The sequence below is a fragment of the Typopeltis vanoorti genome, chromosome 1 (assembly GCF_054136105.1).
Source record: "Typopeltis vanoorti isolate ZY-2024b chromosome 1, IOZ_Tvanoo_1.0, whole genome shotgun sequence".
NCBI lineage: Eukaryota > Metazoa > Arthropoda > Arachnida > Uropygi > Thelyphonidae > Typopeltis > Typopeltis vanoorti.
In genome coordinates, this window is record NC_143549.1 from 107,925,405 (window position 1) to 107,939,822 (window position 14,418).

The window sequence follows — 14,418 nt, forward strand, 5'->3', positions numbered from 1 at the left end:
ACCATTAATATTTAATGGTAAGGAGTCTGACAGGAGGTGTTCAGTTTTGCCGATGATGGAAAGATGGGCAGGGAAATCAGAGATGCTACTGATATACAGTACTTGGATGATTGAATAGGCTGGAAGTTGGGCACATGATAATGGCTGTCAATTCACTGTTAGTATGTGAAAAATTATGCATTTGGGAATGATTAGATATTCAACTGCATATTATATTCATTGAATTTCTATCTACCATCCACCTTGGAGAAACTGATGATGTTAGAGATCTTGGAGTTGTGGTAGATAGGAAGTTGAAGTTCAGAAGTCACAACAGAAATTACAAATACAACTCATAGGATAATTGTGATGTTGAAATGAACATTGACACGTACAAAAAAGAGTCATTTTGTTTCTTTACAAGGCTTGATATGATTACACCTAGACTCTGTGTACAAATTTGGTCTCCTGGGTTCTAAAGTGATAAAGAAATTGTGGAAAGGCTACAAAGAAGAGCTTCAAAGATGATATTGAGATCTTGGAATTATATATGGATTGCCAAAAATTCATAAACCCAATAACCTCTTCATTCCATAGGTAATTATGAGAATAGATTGATAGTATGTGGACTGCAGACGCTAGTATATAGGAGAAAAAGAGATATGATGTGAAAGAAGTGTATAAACTTCTGAAAGGATGTTGCAGGATATCTGTTGATAAAATTTTTCATTATATGGAACATTGGTAGAGCATGAGGGGACATTTATAGAAGTTAAGTTTGCATGTATTTAAGAAAGGGGTGAGAGAGAGATTTTTCTCTCACAGAACCATGAGTGGAGCAGTTTGTCTGTTTGCACCTTAAAGTAGTGAGTGTATCTATTGTGAATGAGTTTAAAAGTGGCTGACAGCTGTTGTGGGTGATGTATGACTTCCACAAAGTCAAAGACTTGATGAGTCTTTGACTTCATGGAGGTCTCTTATAATAATAACGATAATATGGTTTTAAGAAGCTTCCAGGTTGCTGCCATCATATGTGAAGCATAATGAATCAAGATTGGAGACATTATTTGAACATTTGAACTACTTGTGCAAGGCCTACCAAAAAGTCCACCATATATGTCATGTTCCTTCTAGTTTCGTCTCACATCAACTACATTAAAATCAAGCAAATGGAAATAAAAGACACGAAACAAATGACTGTTTAGTCTTATCCACTCTCTCTGTAAATTATGCAAAGGCAGTAGCATAATAATCACTGGAGCCGACAAGGGTAATTCTATCACGGTCATTAATGCCAGTGAATATAATTGAAAAATGAATGTATTGCTTAGAGACTGCACTACTTATAAACCACTGGATTATGATCTTTCTAATTCTCAAAAGAAAATATTAAAAAGACTTATTTAAAGTAAAGAGCCAATAGGCTTCATTTCGGCGATGTAAAACATTATTTAAATTAAGGGGATATTAAAGCCCACATTTTTTAAAACCGAATAAGAAACTCAAAGATCGGAATCAAAGAATTTCATGCTGAATATAGTAACTATAAACGTATCGGCGACTACTAGCGTAAGCTAAAGCACGTAGTTCAAGTACGTAGTACAAACTAGGACAACTCATTGTAAAGGTGGAGATCATACATCTTCTAGGAGATGGGTTTTACATTATGGAAAATACCAAGAATAGCAATCAGAACTTTCTCCACCTTTGCAATGAGTTGCCCTAGTTTGTACTACGTACTTTAGCTTATGCTAGTAGTCGCCGATACGTTTATAGTTACTATATTCGGCATGAAACTCTTTGATTCCGATCTTTGAGTTTCTTATTTGGTTTTAAAACAATGTGGGATTTAATATCCCCTTAATTTAAATAATGTTTTACATCGCCAAAATGAAGCCTATTGGCTCTTTACTTTAAATAATTTATGGGTACACCTTTTTGACAACTCGTATAGCAGAGTATATAAGTTCTTTTCGCTATACCCTTAGTATTATACTTTGGTCTAGCTACTCACTGATGAGATCTTAATAAAGATTGAAACAGTCTAGGTAGTGACCTCCCACCATAATGTATAACATCATACATCTCCTAGGAGATGGGTTTTACATTATGGAAAATAATACTAAGAATAGTGATCAGAACTTTCTTCACCTTTGCTACGAGTTGCCCTAGTTTGTACTACATACTTGAACTACGTGCTTTAGCTTATGCTAGTAGTCGCCGATACGTTTATAGTTACTATATTCGGCATGAAACTCTTTGATTCCGATCTTTGAGTTTCTTATTCGGTTTTAAAACAATGTGGGATTTAATATCCCCTTAATTTAAATAATATTAAAAATACTTTTTAAAAATGTCACATCTTGGCCTCCTGAAATAGTTTAAAAAAAAAAAAAAAAAAAAACCGTTCAGTTCCTACCCCTCATATTTATCTATTGCCAAAAATTCATAAACACGATAACCTATCTATCCCATAGTAATGCTTCTGACTGCTCCTCTTTTAAATCAGCCAAACAGTTAGTTAAATTCTTAACCTTGCTTACAGTGATTCTTCTTCTTTTATTAAAAATTCCACTAATTTCAAATCTTTAATGTAAAATTTAGTTTTAGATAATTATGACATGATAAGTTTTGATATCACCTCTCTTTTTACTGCTATCCTTCTTTCTAAAACTTCTGATTTACTAAAAAAATGTTTTTCCTCCCGATATCATTGAACTTTTTAATTTTACCATTCGTTATGGCTACTTCACTTGAAAATATACTATTTATAAACGGATTGAGGGTACAGCTATGAGCCCCCCCCTCCCCCCTCCCAGCACTTTATTATATGGAACATTTTGAAAAACAGGCTCCTGATACTGCTATTCTCAAACCTTCTATCTGGCTATGATACATTGGTGATGTGTTCTGTATTTGGCCATGTCTCAAACATGTTAGACATTTTTTAATCCATCTTAACAGACAGAACCTCAGAATCCAGTTCACCATAGAAAAAGAAAATAACAATAGCCTACCTTTTCTAGGTACGCTAATCACTTATCTTCCCAATGGCACCCCTTTCTTTTCTCACTTTACAGGAAAACCATCCATACAGGTAGATACATAACAAACTTTCCCATCATTCTCCCTCTCAACAATTAAGAGACTCCAATCTCTGTTCTGCTGAACTCTCCTTTATTTGCCAGGCTTTCCTGTCCAATGGTTACAATGCCGAACACACACACACACACACACACACACACACACACACACACACACACACACACACACACACACCTTGTTTAACATAGGATTTGATTAACACAGCGAAATTAATTGCTACACTCCCTTTATATGTGGCAACATGCCTTTAAATTTACCACGGATAAACATGCAAGCCTCAAGGAATGTTTCCTGGCTGAGAGAAAGAAAGTCGTGAGCATGAGGATGTCATTCCTCCCACGCAGCCATGCTTCCAGAGCCTGTTTTCTTAAAAAGACATTCTCAAAGGCAGGAGAAAATGCGATTACACTCCAAGAATTTTGGAAAAATTTTATCATTAAACACACAATATTGAAAACATTCATGACTCTTCGGAGCAAGTGTCTTCTAGCTGCATGAGCACTGTTTGGAAAAACCTTTTGCCAGAATGCACTAATGACTGGTGGTTTTCAAAATCCTGTGAACAGGATTTTGAAAACAATCCTACAATTGGTGAAGACCTTGGTTTTGATGGTATTGATGGAGAAGATTAAAGAATTATTGGATTCAAATTCAAAAGATTTCAGTGACAACAATCTTCTTAAAATTGAACAGCAACGCGCATATGAAGACAACGAACAAATGGAATTGATGATGATGTGCTAGTGGAGATCACAATCAAAGAACTGGATGGAATATTTCGCAGTTTAGAATCGCTTAAGCAGCAAGTAATGGATATGGATCCACATGTTAATTGAAGAATGCTTGTTTGATGAGGTCTAGAGAGTAATTTTGCTTGTTATTGTAGAATTTATGCTTATAAGAAAAAAACCAAAACTGTTCATGACTCTTGATACTGCAATTTTTTATCAAAAAAAGGTTAACTAATGTAGGTATAAGCATTTATTAAACATTTACTTTGCATTAATTTTTTATCTTTCCTAAAACAGTAGAGTACTATATAAAATGAATTATTAATACAGTAATTGATCATGAATGAATTGTAATTTTTACATTGATTTTTTTTCTGCTGATTATGATCTGACACTTGTTTTTCATAATTTGGGTGCGCTAATTTCAAATATCAAACCCATTTTTCTCTATCATGTCAGGTTTTTCCTCTATGGCATTTTCTTTTTGCTAATTTGTAAGTTTTTGATAGTTTTAAGGAGGCAGTACTGTTTAGAGGATCAAAAAAAATCGATTTTTTAATATTATTTTCTGAAAGTATGTACTTTTAAAAATCTGTTCCTAACTTTTTATCAAGAAATTCGAAAAATTCCCGAAGATATATCCTATTATTCAAAGCGGTGCGCAGATCAGAATCGGAGTGCTCACCGCTCTCGCTTGTTAGTAAACGAATAAATGCATAAGAACCTGCAACGGCACGTACTGGTGCTTTGAATGCGAGAGAGGCCGATAACCGACCTAATACATTTAGGTGATGAAAAGTAGGCGATGACAACTGCCTAAAACAAATGAATTCTTTGTCCACTATACCGCATATAGCATTCATTTGTTTTAGGCAGTTGTCATCGCCTACTTTTCATCACCTAAATGATCGAAATCAGTCAATCGTTAATCGATCGTGAAAGTACGAAAGTACTTATAACGTTTCAATAAAGTCTCTGTTTTTTTTTTTTGTCTTGTTAATTGCATGTTGGTCGGCAGTGAAGAAAATACATGTCTACTACTCAAAATTGTGTCAATAGTGTAGATTCCTTCTGCTACATTTGTGGCAGCTTTACTGTTCCCAGTCAAAGGACAAATATCACTGATTTCGTTAAGAAAGTGTACTTTGCATACTTTGACGTAAAAATTGCAGATCAGGGCAAGTCATGGGCTCCAAATAAAGTGTGTAAGTCGTGTAGAAAATTTACAACAGTGGAGCAAGGGAAAACGCCAAAAATTAGCTTTTGGCATTCCAGTGACATGGCGTGAACTGAAAAATCACGTAGATGATTGCTATTTTTGTTTAGTTCAGACTTTTATGTGTATCCAAATCTCAACTCAGCAATTCGTCCAGTTGCTTTCCAATGAAATAGCCGTGCCAATTTATAAAGGACGTTTACTAACAAGCGAGAGCGGTGAGTACTCCGATTCTGATCTGCGCACCGCTTTGAATAATAGGCTATATCTTCGGGAATTTTTCGAATTTCTTAATAAAAAGTTAGGAACAGATTTTTAAAAGTACATACTTTCAGAAAATAATATTAAAAAATCGATTTTTTTGATCCTCTAAATAGTACTGCCTCCTTAAAACTATCAAAAACTTACAAATTAGCAAAAAGAAAATGCCATAGAGGAAAAACCTGATGTGATAGAGAAAAATGGGTTTGGTATTTGAAATCAGCGCACCCAAATTAGTAAAAAAACAAGTCTCATATAAAAGTCAGCAAAAATTGTGTTGGCCAGTGTTATTATATTTGATTAATGCGATTTTGATATACACGGTAACATCGAGGAATTAATCTCGTTAATCAAGGGATACCTGTGTGTGTGTGTGTGTGTGTGTGTGTGTGTGTGTAGAAAGTATTATTAAGTGTGTAGAAAGTAAATGTAGAAAGTAAAATACTTCCTACATTTATATCTCCTCCTGAGATTTTTATTTAATAAGGTTAAAACACCTTATGGTAACTTGTTCTGGTAAAATACTTATAAGCTCTGTATTACTAAAATCTTGGTATTTCTAGCCTGGCTCCCACTGATGAGACCTCAATAAAGTTGAAACCGGTCTGAGTAGTGGCCCCTTGCCTTTAATACAAAGCATCATACATCTCCTCCAGGAGATGTGCTTTGCATTAAGGGTAAATATTAAGATTAGTGATCAGAGCTTATTCTACTTTTATTATGAGTTGCCTTGGTCTTGCACTACGTGCAGGGTCAGCTAGACTTGCAACACTTGCACTTGACGTCTTTTTCTGTTTGCTTACTTGGGATATGGAGTAAAACCAGGTTTAAAATAGCTTGGTATCTTTAACATTTTTTATACCCAAGGTAAAATACTTTCTACATTTATATCTCCTCCTGAGATTTTTATTTAATAAGGTTAAAGCACCTTATGGTAACTTGTTTTGGTAAAATACTTATGAGCTGTGTATTACTAAAATCTTGGTATTTCTAGCCTGGCTCCCACTGAGGACCTCAATAAAGGTCTAAACCGGTCTGGGTAGTGGCCCCTTGCCTTTAATACAAAGTATCATACATCTCCTCCAGGAGATGTGCTTTGCATTAAGGGTAAATATTAAGATTAGTGACCATAGCTTATTCTACTTTTACCACAAAGCTGCCTTGGTCTTGCACTACGTGCAGGATCAGCTAAATTTCAACACTTGCAGGCGCAAACTTGACTTGTTTGTCTGTTTGCTTACTTGGGATATGGAGTAAAACCATATATATATATATATATATATATATCAACAAATTAATTAATCCTCCCATCCCTCTCAACATGCTAAATGTAGTAACGTTATCATTGTTCCTAATATCCAGGGCACCTCAGAAAAAATATCCAGAACTGTAAAAAAAAAAAAGTACAATCATATTTTGTCAAACCTCATATGAAGTTGGCTTCTCTCATCTGCTCTCCCAAGGATTCCCTACCTTATCTCTCTATTCCAGGTGTCTACAGAACTTCCTTGTTCCTACAACTTATCATATTTTGTCAAACTGAAAGATCTACTATCCACCTAGAACAGTGCTTCCCAAACTGTGGGCCGTGGCCATCAGTTTTGTTAAGGCGGGCCATGAAATAATGAAAACAAATAATTTAAAATGTTTTAAGACTAAGTGTAATATTTCAAATGTGTACGTAAAATGCTAAAAATGTAATATTTCCAATTGATTTTTGCAATATTCGCTGTGTATGTTTTATATTGAATATAAATACAATAAATGTTATAATAATATATGTCTAATTGCGATTTTTTTTTCGATGGGGGGGGCCATGAAATATTTTAATTTTTCCAAAGGGGCCTTTACATCCATAAGTTTGGGAAGCACTGACCTAGAAGAACATAAAAAAATTCATCTGTCGTCACAAGTATGGTCTGTCAGGGCTAGCTGACCATGCCTTGGATACTTTGCACAGAATCAAATGATAAAAAAATTACTATGCTTTGCCACAAAATTAGGGGGGGGGGGGGGGGCTCTAACCCTTTTATACCTTGACTCCTAACGGCACCCACTTTAATTTCTTTTCTCTGCCCCTTACTTGATTCGACTTCACCGACCAATTAGGGTGGCGTTTTTCTGCCAAACATCCTTTGGTCGGTGAGCTCGTGACGATGTCTCGAATCCGGGAATTGACCCTGAGCGATAGTCTATTGTTTTTCTTTTGCTAGCCTCTAAATTAACCCCCCCTTCCAAATTTTTAAGAATTTACTTAATATTTTAATCTCTAGCCTCTCACATACAATTTCTTATGACTAATCCTTTCTGTCTTACTTAGCTAAATGTTTTTTTTTATCACAACACTAATATATTCCTTTTTTTTTATATATATTTTACTTGGATGCAAGAACATTTTTCTTTCCTTTAAATAATTCATCTATTAGCTTTTATACAGGGGTTTTATTTTATTTCCTCTTCATGTTACACCATGATAGCTGAGAATTCTACATTCTTAAGGTATCAGGGTGTAACAGTGTGAACAGGTGGCATCAATGGCAATATCACATTAAAAACGAGGATATTAGGAAAGAACTTGATATTATTAGCATCCAGGAATGTGTTAGAGATGTCTTTTGGAGGGGAGAAGAACATAAATTGTAACAATTATATAAGCAACACAAAGTGAAACTTTGGAATAAACTAGTGACCTAGTAGGAAGGTTGCCACTATGGGTGTTAGTAGCTCCCATATAGCTGCTAAATTGAGTGCCTAAAAACTACTGTTTTTCATAATTTGGGAAGTTTAACACATCCATAATTTCTAGGATTTCTTTTGAGGGCAGCTGCAGGTAGGGCTGTAGTCTGCTGTATGTCACTTTACTGTATGTGTGTGTGTATGGGGGGGCAGTGTTCATATTATAACATTGAAGATGTTTCTCTAACAGTTATGAAATATTAGGAGCATTAAACTATTTTAAATCGTTTCGTCAAGCATCCATATATTCCCCTTCTATTGGCTCGGGCATAGCGATCATCTCTCCTATAAGGTCTGGCTACTACAACTCATAAATACCGGTGAGTGTATTCCGTAAGCTCTGGTCAAATTTCATACGAAACTTTTATGGTTTCTATATTCGGCTTTGAAATAATGCTGGATTTAATATCCACTTAATTTTTATAATTTTTTGCATCGCCAAAGTGAATCCTTTTGGCTCTTTATTTTTAGTAAATACTTTTACATGCAGACCGAGAGTTCTCTTAAGACAAATACACCTCTCAGATGTTTCAAGTTCCTTAGTAGTGAAAGAGTTTTTGCTCTCTTAGGTTTCTGCCTGGTCTCTGATGAAAACCAGTTAGTTTGAAACAGCTGTCAGGCCAGTGAAAACTTATCAAAATGAACCAGTAGGAGGGGAATATATGTACTCTTGGGCATAGTGATCATCTCTCCTACAAGGTCTGGCTAGGGCAACTCGTAAATGCTGCAAAGTGTATACCCATAAGCTCTCTGGTCAAATTTCATACGAAACGTTTATAGTTTCTATGTTCAGCATTTGAAATAATGCTGGATTTAATATCCACTTAATTTTATAACAATCAAGTGATAAAAAAAAATTAAAAAAACATAAATATCATGATTCATATTTACAATTTAGCTTTACATGGACAGTAAATTTAGCAGAACCAAATTTATGAAATCATCTCTTATTATTATTATTATTATTATTATTATTACATGACACCTCCAGGGAGTCCAAAGACTCATCGAGGGGAGGGCTTACTGTACAACTCTCTCCACCACTCAATCCACCAACTACAACGAACCGCATCTACACCAATGCCATCTACTGCCCACCACCACTAGTATTTTCACAGACCAACACAAATATCCAAGCCCAATGCAGGATTCGAACCCACAGCCTTTTGCCTGGAGAGCGGATACGCTAACCACTCGGCCAACCAGGCTGGCAACAATATGAGCATTTAAAAAATAAGCCCTTAAGCTATTTCGAACGTATTTTGGAAGGCTTGAGTAGTAGAAAAACCTGAATTAATCGTTTTTCTGGTATAGAAGAAAATGAAAGTGCACTTAAAGCATCTTACAAAGCAAGCCTTCAAATTGCCAAAGCTGGAAGGGCTCACACAAAAAATCGAGTCACTCATTCTTCTAGCAGTGGAAAAAATAGCCACTTTTTGTCCAAACATACAAGAACCCTTGTCAGAACCGTTCCTTTGTCAAACAACACAGTTTCCTGGAGAATTAAAGATATGGCCTGTAATATTAAAGACCAACTCATTCAGGCTATTCAGTGTAGTCCTTGGTTTGCCATACAAGTAGATTACAGACGTATCTGGGCTAGCTCAATTACTTGTTTTTGTGTGTGGAGCATTCCAGGATGCAATATTTGAAGATATTTTATTTTGTAAGTCTCTCAAAACTTCCACTGTGGGTGAGGATATTTTTAATATGAATGAATCATGTTTTGCCAAAAACAACCTTGAACGGAAAAATTGTATTTCTGTATGTATTGATGGAACAAAAACAATGAGTGGTTATATCAGAGGACTAGCAGGTCATATAAAACAAGTTGCACCAGAATATGAGTTCTGGTGCAATAATCACTCATTGTCTTCACCGTGAAGTGCTGATAACTAAGTTTCTCCCTGATTTAAATATAGTTCTGGATGAAAGTGTACAAATGGTTAATTTCATGAAAACCCAACCATTGAAGTCTCAACTTTTGTCAATTATCTGTGAAGAAATGGGTAGCCTGCATAAGAGATCGCTGCTTCACACATAAGTATTTTGGTTGTCATTAGGAAATGTTCTTTGCCATTTAATTGAACTGCACAATGAAGTACACCTTTATTTCATCGACGAGTTCAGACTTCCGTTGAGACTACAAGACTTAGAATGGCTTCTATGGTTAGCATATTTAGCTGATATTTTTGAAAAAATGAATATTTAGAACTTATCATTGCAAGGAGACAATGTTGACATGTTTTATGTTGAGAAGAAAACAAAGGCCATGGGGAAAAAAATTTATCTCTGGGAAAACGGAATTAAAAAGGACAGCTGTGACCAATTTCAGCGCTAGATTCATTTCTTAAAGAAAATGAGCAAATGATTGCAGGCTTTGACGACATCAGGCAACAAATAATTGTTCACCTAAGCACTCTTAAAACTCTTATATGGCAATATTTTCCATTTCCTGATGAAATGCAAGAATGGATTCAAAACCCCCCTTCACATTTGATTTGGAAAAATGTAAGCTTCCATTGTCCAATAAAAGAAGAGTTGATTGAGATATCTTCTGACAATAGTTTAAAAATCATTCATTCCAAAAAAAAATCATTGATTAGTTTTTGGATTGGAATGGAGAAGGAATATCCGAACTTATTCAAAAATTGCACTCAAATATTTCTTACCTTTCACAACAACTTGTTTATGTGAAACTGGTTTTTCACCTTTAACTGCTTTAAAAAAGAAATATAGGAACAGGCTGGATGTCAATGATGAGTTGCGACTCTACCTTAGCAAGATAATCCCAACCATTGATGAACTAGCAAGCGTAAACAAGTGCAACAATCTCAATGATTACCCAGTAAAATGTTTATAATTTTATAAGATTTGTGAAATTGTTCATGTCACTCTTTGTGTTTATTGATATATGTAATTTATGAATACAAAATTTAATGTGTGTGTGTGTGTGTATATATATACGAGGTGGTATGAAAAAGTTTCGAGACTAGGTTTGTAACACGCCAACAGATGGCAGCACAAGGCTGCATGCACAGTCACAGGGAGCACCTACCTTCATAAGTAAGTGTGCCAAAAGACATCGTCCTGTGTACATCGGGAGCTGTGCAACTGATGCTATTCTAACCACCTGCGTTACCACATCTGCGATTTCATCATGGACAGCAAGTTAGAACAAAGCAAACGTAAAATTCTGCATGAAACTCGGAAAATCTGCCACAGAGACGTTTGACATGATTTGGCAAGTTTACGGCGATGCTGCAATGAGTCGTTTAAGGTGTTTTGAGTGGCACACGTGCTTCAAGAGCAGAAGAACATCACTTGAAGGTCTTCCTGAGAGATCAGAAAGACCTTCAACGAGCTCAACTCCCAAAAATGTCGAAACCACTCGGCAACTTGTGCATGAGGATCGTCGGAGAACACTCCACAACATTGCTGCCATTGTCGGTGTGTTACATGGAACAGTCCAGGCAATCCTCACATGTGATTTGAACATGCACCGTGTTGCTGCCAAGTTTGTCCCCAGGCTGCTGACCCAGGAGCAGAAGGAACACCGTGTCGAAGTCTGTCAAGAACTCCATCAGCGTGACTTGAATGACCCATCCTTCCTGTCAAGGATCATTACTGGTGATGAAACTTGGGTGTACGGGTACGACCCTGAGACGAAGCAACAGTCTTCATAGTGGAAGAGCCCATCATCTCCACGACCGAAAAAGGAAAGACAGGTGCATGCTCATTGTCTTTTTCGACATTTGCGGCATTGTGCATCGAGAATTCATCCTCAGGGGCCAGACCGTCAATAGCGAGTTCTACTGCCAGGTTTTAAGGTGTCTGAAGGAGGACATTCGGCGAAAGCAACCAGATCTGTGGCGCACGAAAAACTAGATGCTCCACGATGACAATGCACCCTGTCACCGAGCTCTCCTCACAAGTGAGTTCTCGCCAGAAACAACATGATCTCACTTCCGCACTCACCCTTCTCGCCAGATATGGCTCCTGCAGACTTTGCCCTCTTTTTGAAGATGAAGATCCACCTCAGAGGTCACCGTTTTGACACCATTGCGGAGATCCAGTGCGAATCGCAGAAGGTGTTTGACATGCTTCAAAAAGAAGACTTCCAAGACACATTCCAGAAGTGGCAAGAACGCTGGGCGTGCCTTATTGATATGCAAGGGGACTATTTTGAAGGTGATGTGTGTAAATGTAGATAAAGTAATTTCTCGTAAACAGAGCTAGTCTCAAAACTTTTTGATACCACCTCATATATATACATACACACATTATGAATACAAAATTTAATGTGTGTTATTTTATTCCCATTGTTATACTATAACTATAGTTTTATCTTTCTGTACAAGGGGTACGTCAATCACATACACATTTCTGGGTGGGAGGTACGTGAAGCATAAAAGGTTGAGAACCACTGACCATGCATGTTTGTGATTCTTTCACCTTCATACATTCATGCTGGCTGAGTGGTTAGCATATCTGTTCTCCAGCCAAGGTGCTGCAGATTCGAATCCCACCAGGGGCATGGATGTTTATGATTGTCCTACTAACCAGTTACCATATGTACTGCTGTGACCTGTGTTCTGGTCACAGCAGTATGACTTTTGATGTCTTTGTGCCATAAAAATCAAATCAAATCAAACCCCTAATAATAATAGGGACATGTCTTTTCAGTAAACAGATCACTTCTGCTATGAGTTAAGAGTTAACTCAGCAGAAGTTTATACAAAAAAGGACAATTATGTATCTTATTTATTTTATTTTTTTAACAAAATTCTGAAAATTCTGTATCTGAGATCATTTGTAAATTATTTGTATTTCATCCATATTATACCCAAGTATAGGCAAATAAAAAAAAAATTCCTTAGGATTATAATAATAGCATGTTGACATTTATCAAAGAGGTTGATTTCATACAAATTGTCTTGGAACTGGACAGTGGTAAATGCCTTGTCCCGACAGCATATATTATGTGAAAGATTTTAGTGTATGATTTCTTGTATGCTGTATTATATTAATAAACCAAGTGAAAATTTTTCTGCATTGATAATAATAGTTTTTATATGTTTTTACAGTTATGACACCTGGGTAACAGGTATTGATATTGATCAAGAGCCAGAGTCCCCTAGACCAACATCTGGACCATACGAGGTTTACTATTTCTTGTTAAGCACATATTATGAAATAAAATTGTTTTAGAAAGTAATTGTAGTAGAATTTAGGTAAATTGTTTAGTATACTTTGGAAATTTTAACCACCCAAATGACCAATATAGCTTTGAATATCACAAATAAATTCTTTATTTTTGCATGTTTATAAGAGTGAAATTTAACTAGAAGAGAACTAGTCGGGGTTTTTTTTTTTTTCAGTATATGGTATTGTTGATATATGTTTATTAAGCATAATTTATTGAGAGATTGAACATGACCTAATTCAAATGGACATCAATTGTATAAGATGAAAAGTGCGTTTTTCAGTGCGAGTTCTGTTGCATCAATAGAGTCCACATGCACAACAAACTTGACACATTGCTTCAGTAAAAATATAAAAAATAATACAAGTACTGTTTTATATATATATATATATATATATATATTGAGTGTATTTACTCGGATTGTAGACATTTTTTATATAAGAATTTTGCTGACTAGAAACACCGAGATAAGACAAAAACTTTAATTAGAACAAAACTAGTTTCATCGGAATGCCGACTTCTTCAGGTGTACATACTATCACAAAAAAACTGGAAAACTAGCAAGATAAAAAGGTGAACTTCTTACATAAACAAGTTAGGAACAACAACAACAGTCAAGTTTGAACTGGTGTCTGTGTGGCATGTGTAGTGTGAGGTGTTAGTGAGTGAGAACAATCTCAAGAATGGCAAAATTGAATTACTGTGCTATGTGAATCAGGTAAGCTATAACTTAAATTACTGTTCATGTGTGAGGGGTCCAGAACTATTTCTTTTGATTCTAAGTTGCGTCTTTCTAGTTCATCAGGGCATTTATGGATGTATTTTGTGTCTGCAATTCTTTCATTTAACAGTTCAAGTTTTGCTTTAAGGTAGATACTATGTGTACGCTTTAAGGAATCTATATGCACAAAGCATGCACATAGTATCGACCTTAGAGCAAAACTTGAACTGTTAAATGAAAGAATTGCGGACACAAAATATATTTTAGCTTCCGTATTCTTTAAAAAAAGATGCATTAGAAAACAGCCTGGAATCATCTTTAGATAACACATCTTGGAATGAGGTTAAAAATATCAGCTCACACCTGCTTCTAGAACCCAACACATCAATAAATTGTCTCTTATTAGGAAATTTAATTGCCTTAAACAGGAGCAAACTCGTCCATCTTCCATTCCTTTACAGGA

At 35.8% G+C, this 14,418-nt stretch overlaps 1 protein-coding gene across 4 annotated transcripts in view; it reads left to right on the forward strand.

Annotated features, from left to right (window-relative positions):
* mor (SWI/SNF- related protein mor) overlaps window positions 1–14,418 on the forward strand; it is a 442,374-nt gene that overhangs the window by 125,459 nt on the left and 302,497 nt on the right. For all 4 annotated transcript variants that reach the window (XM_090398829.1, XM_090398819.1, XM_090398811.1 and 1 more), the window contains exon 6: window positions 13,116–13,191. In XM_090398829.1, the coding sequence (XP_090254955.1) occupies window positions 13,116–13,191 (76 nt within the window). The remainder of the gene's footprint in view (window positions 1–13,115; window positions 13,192–14,418) is intronic.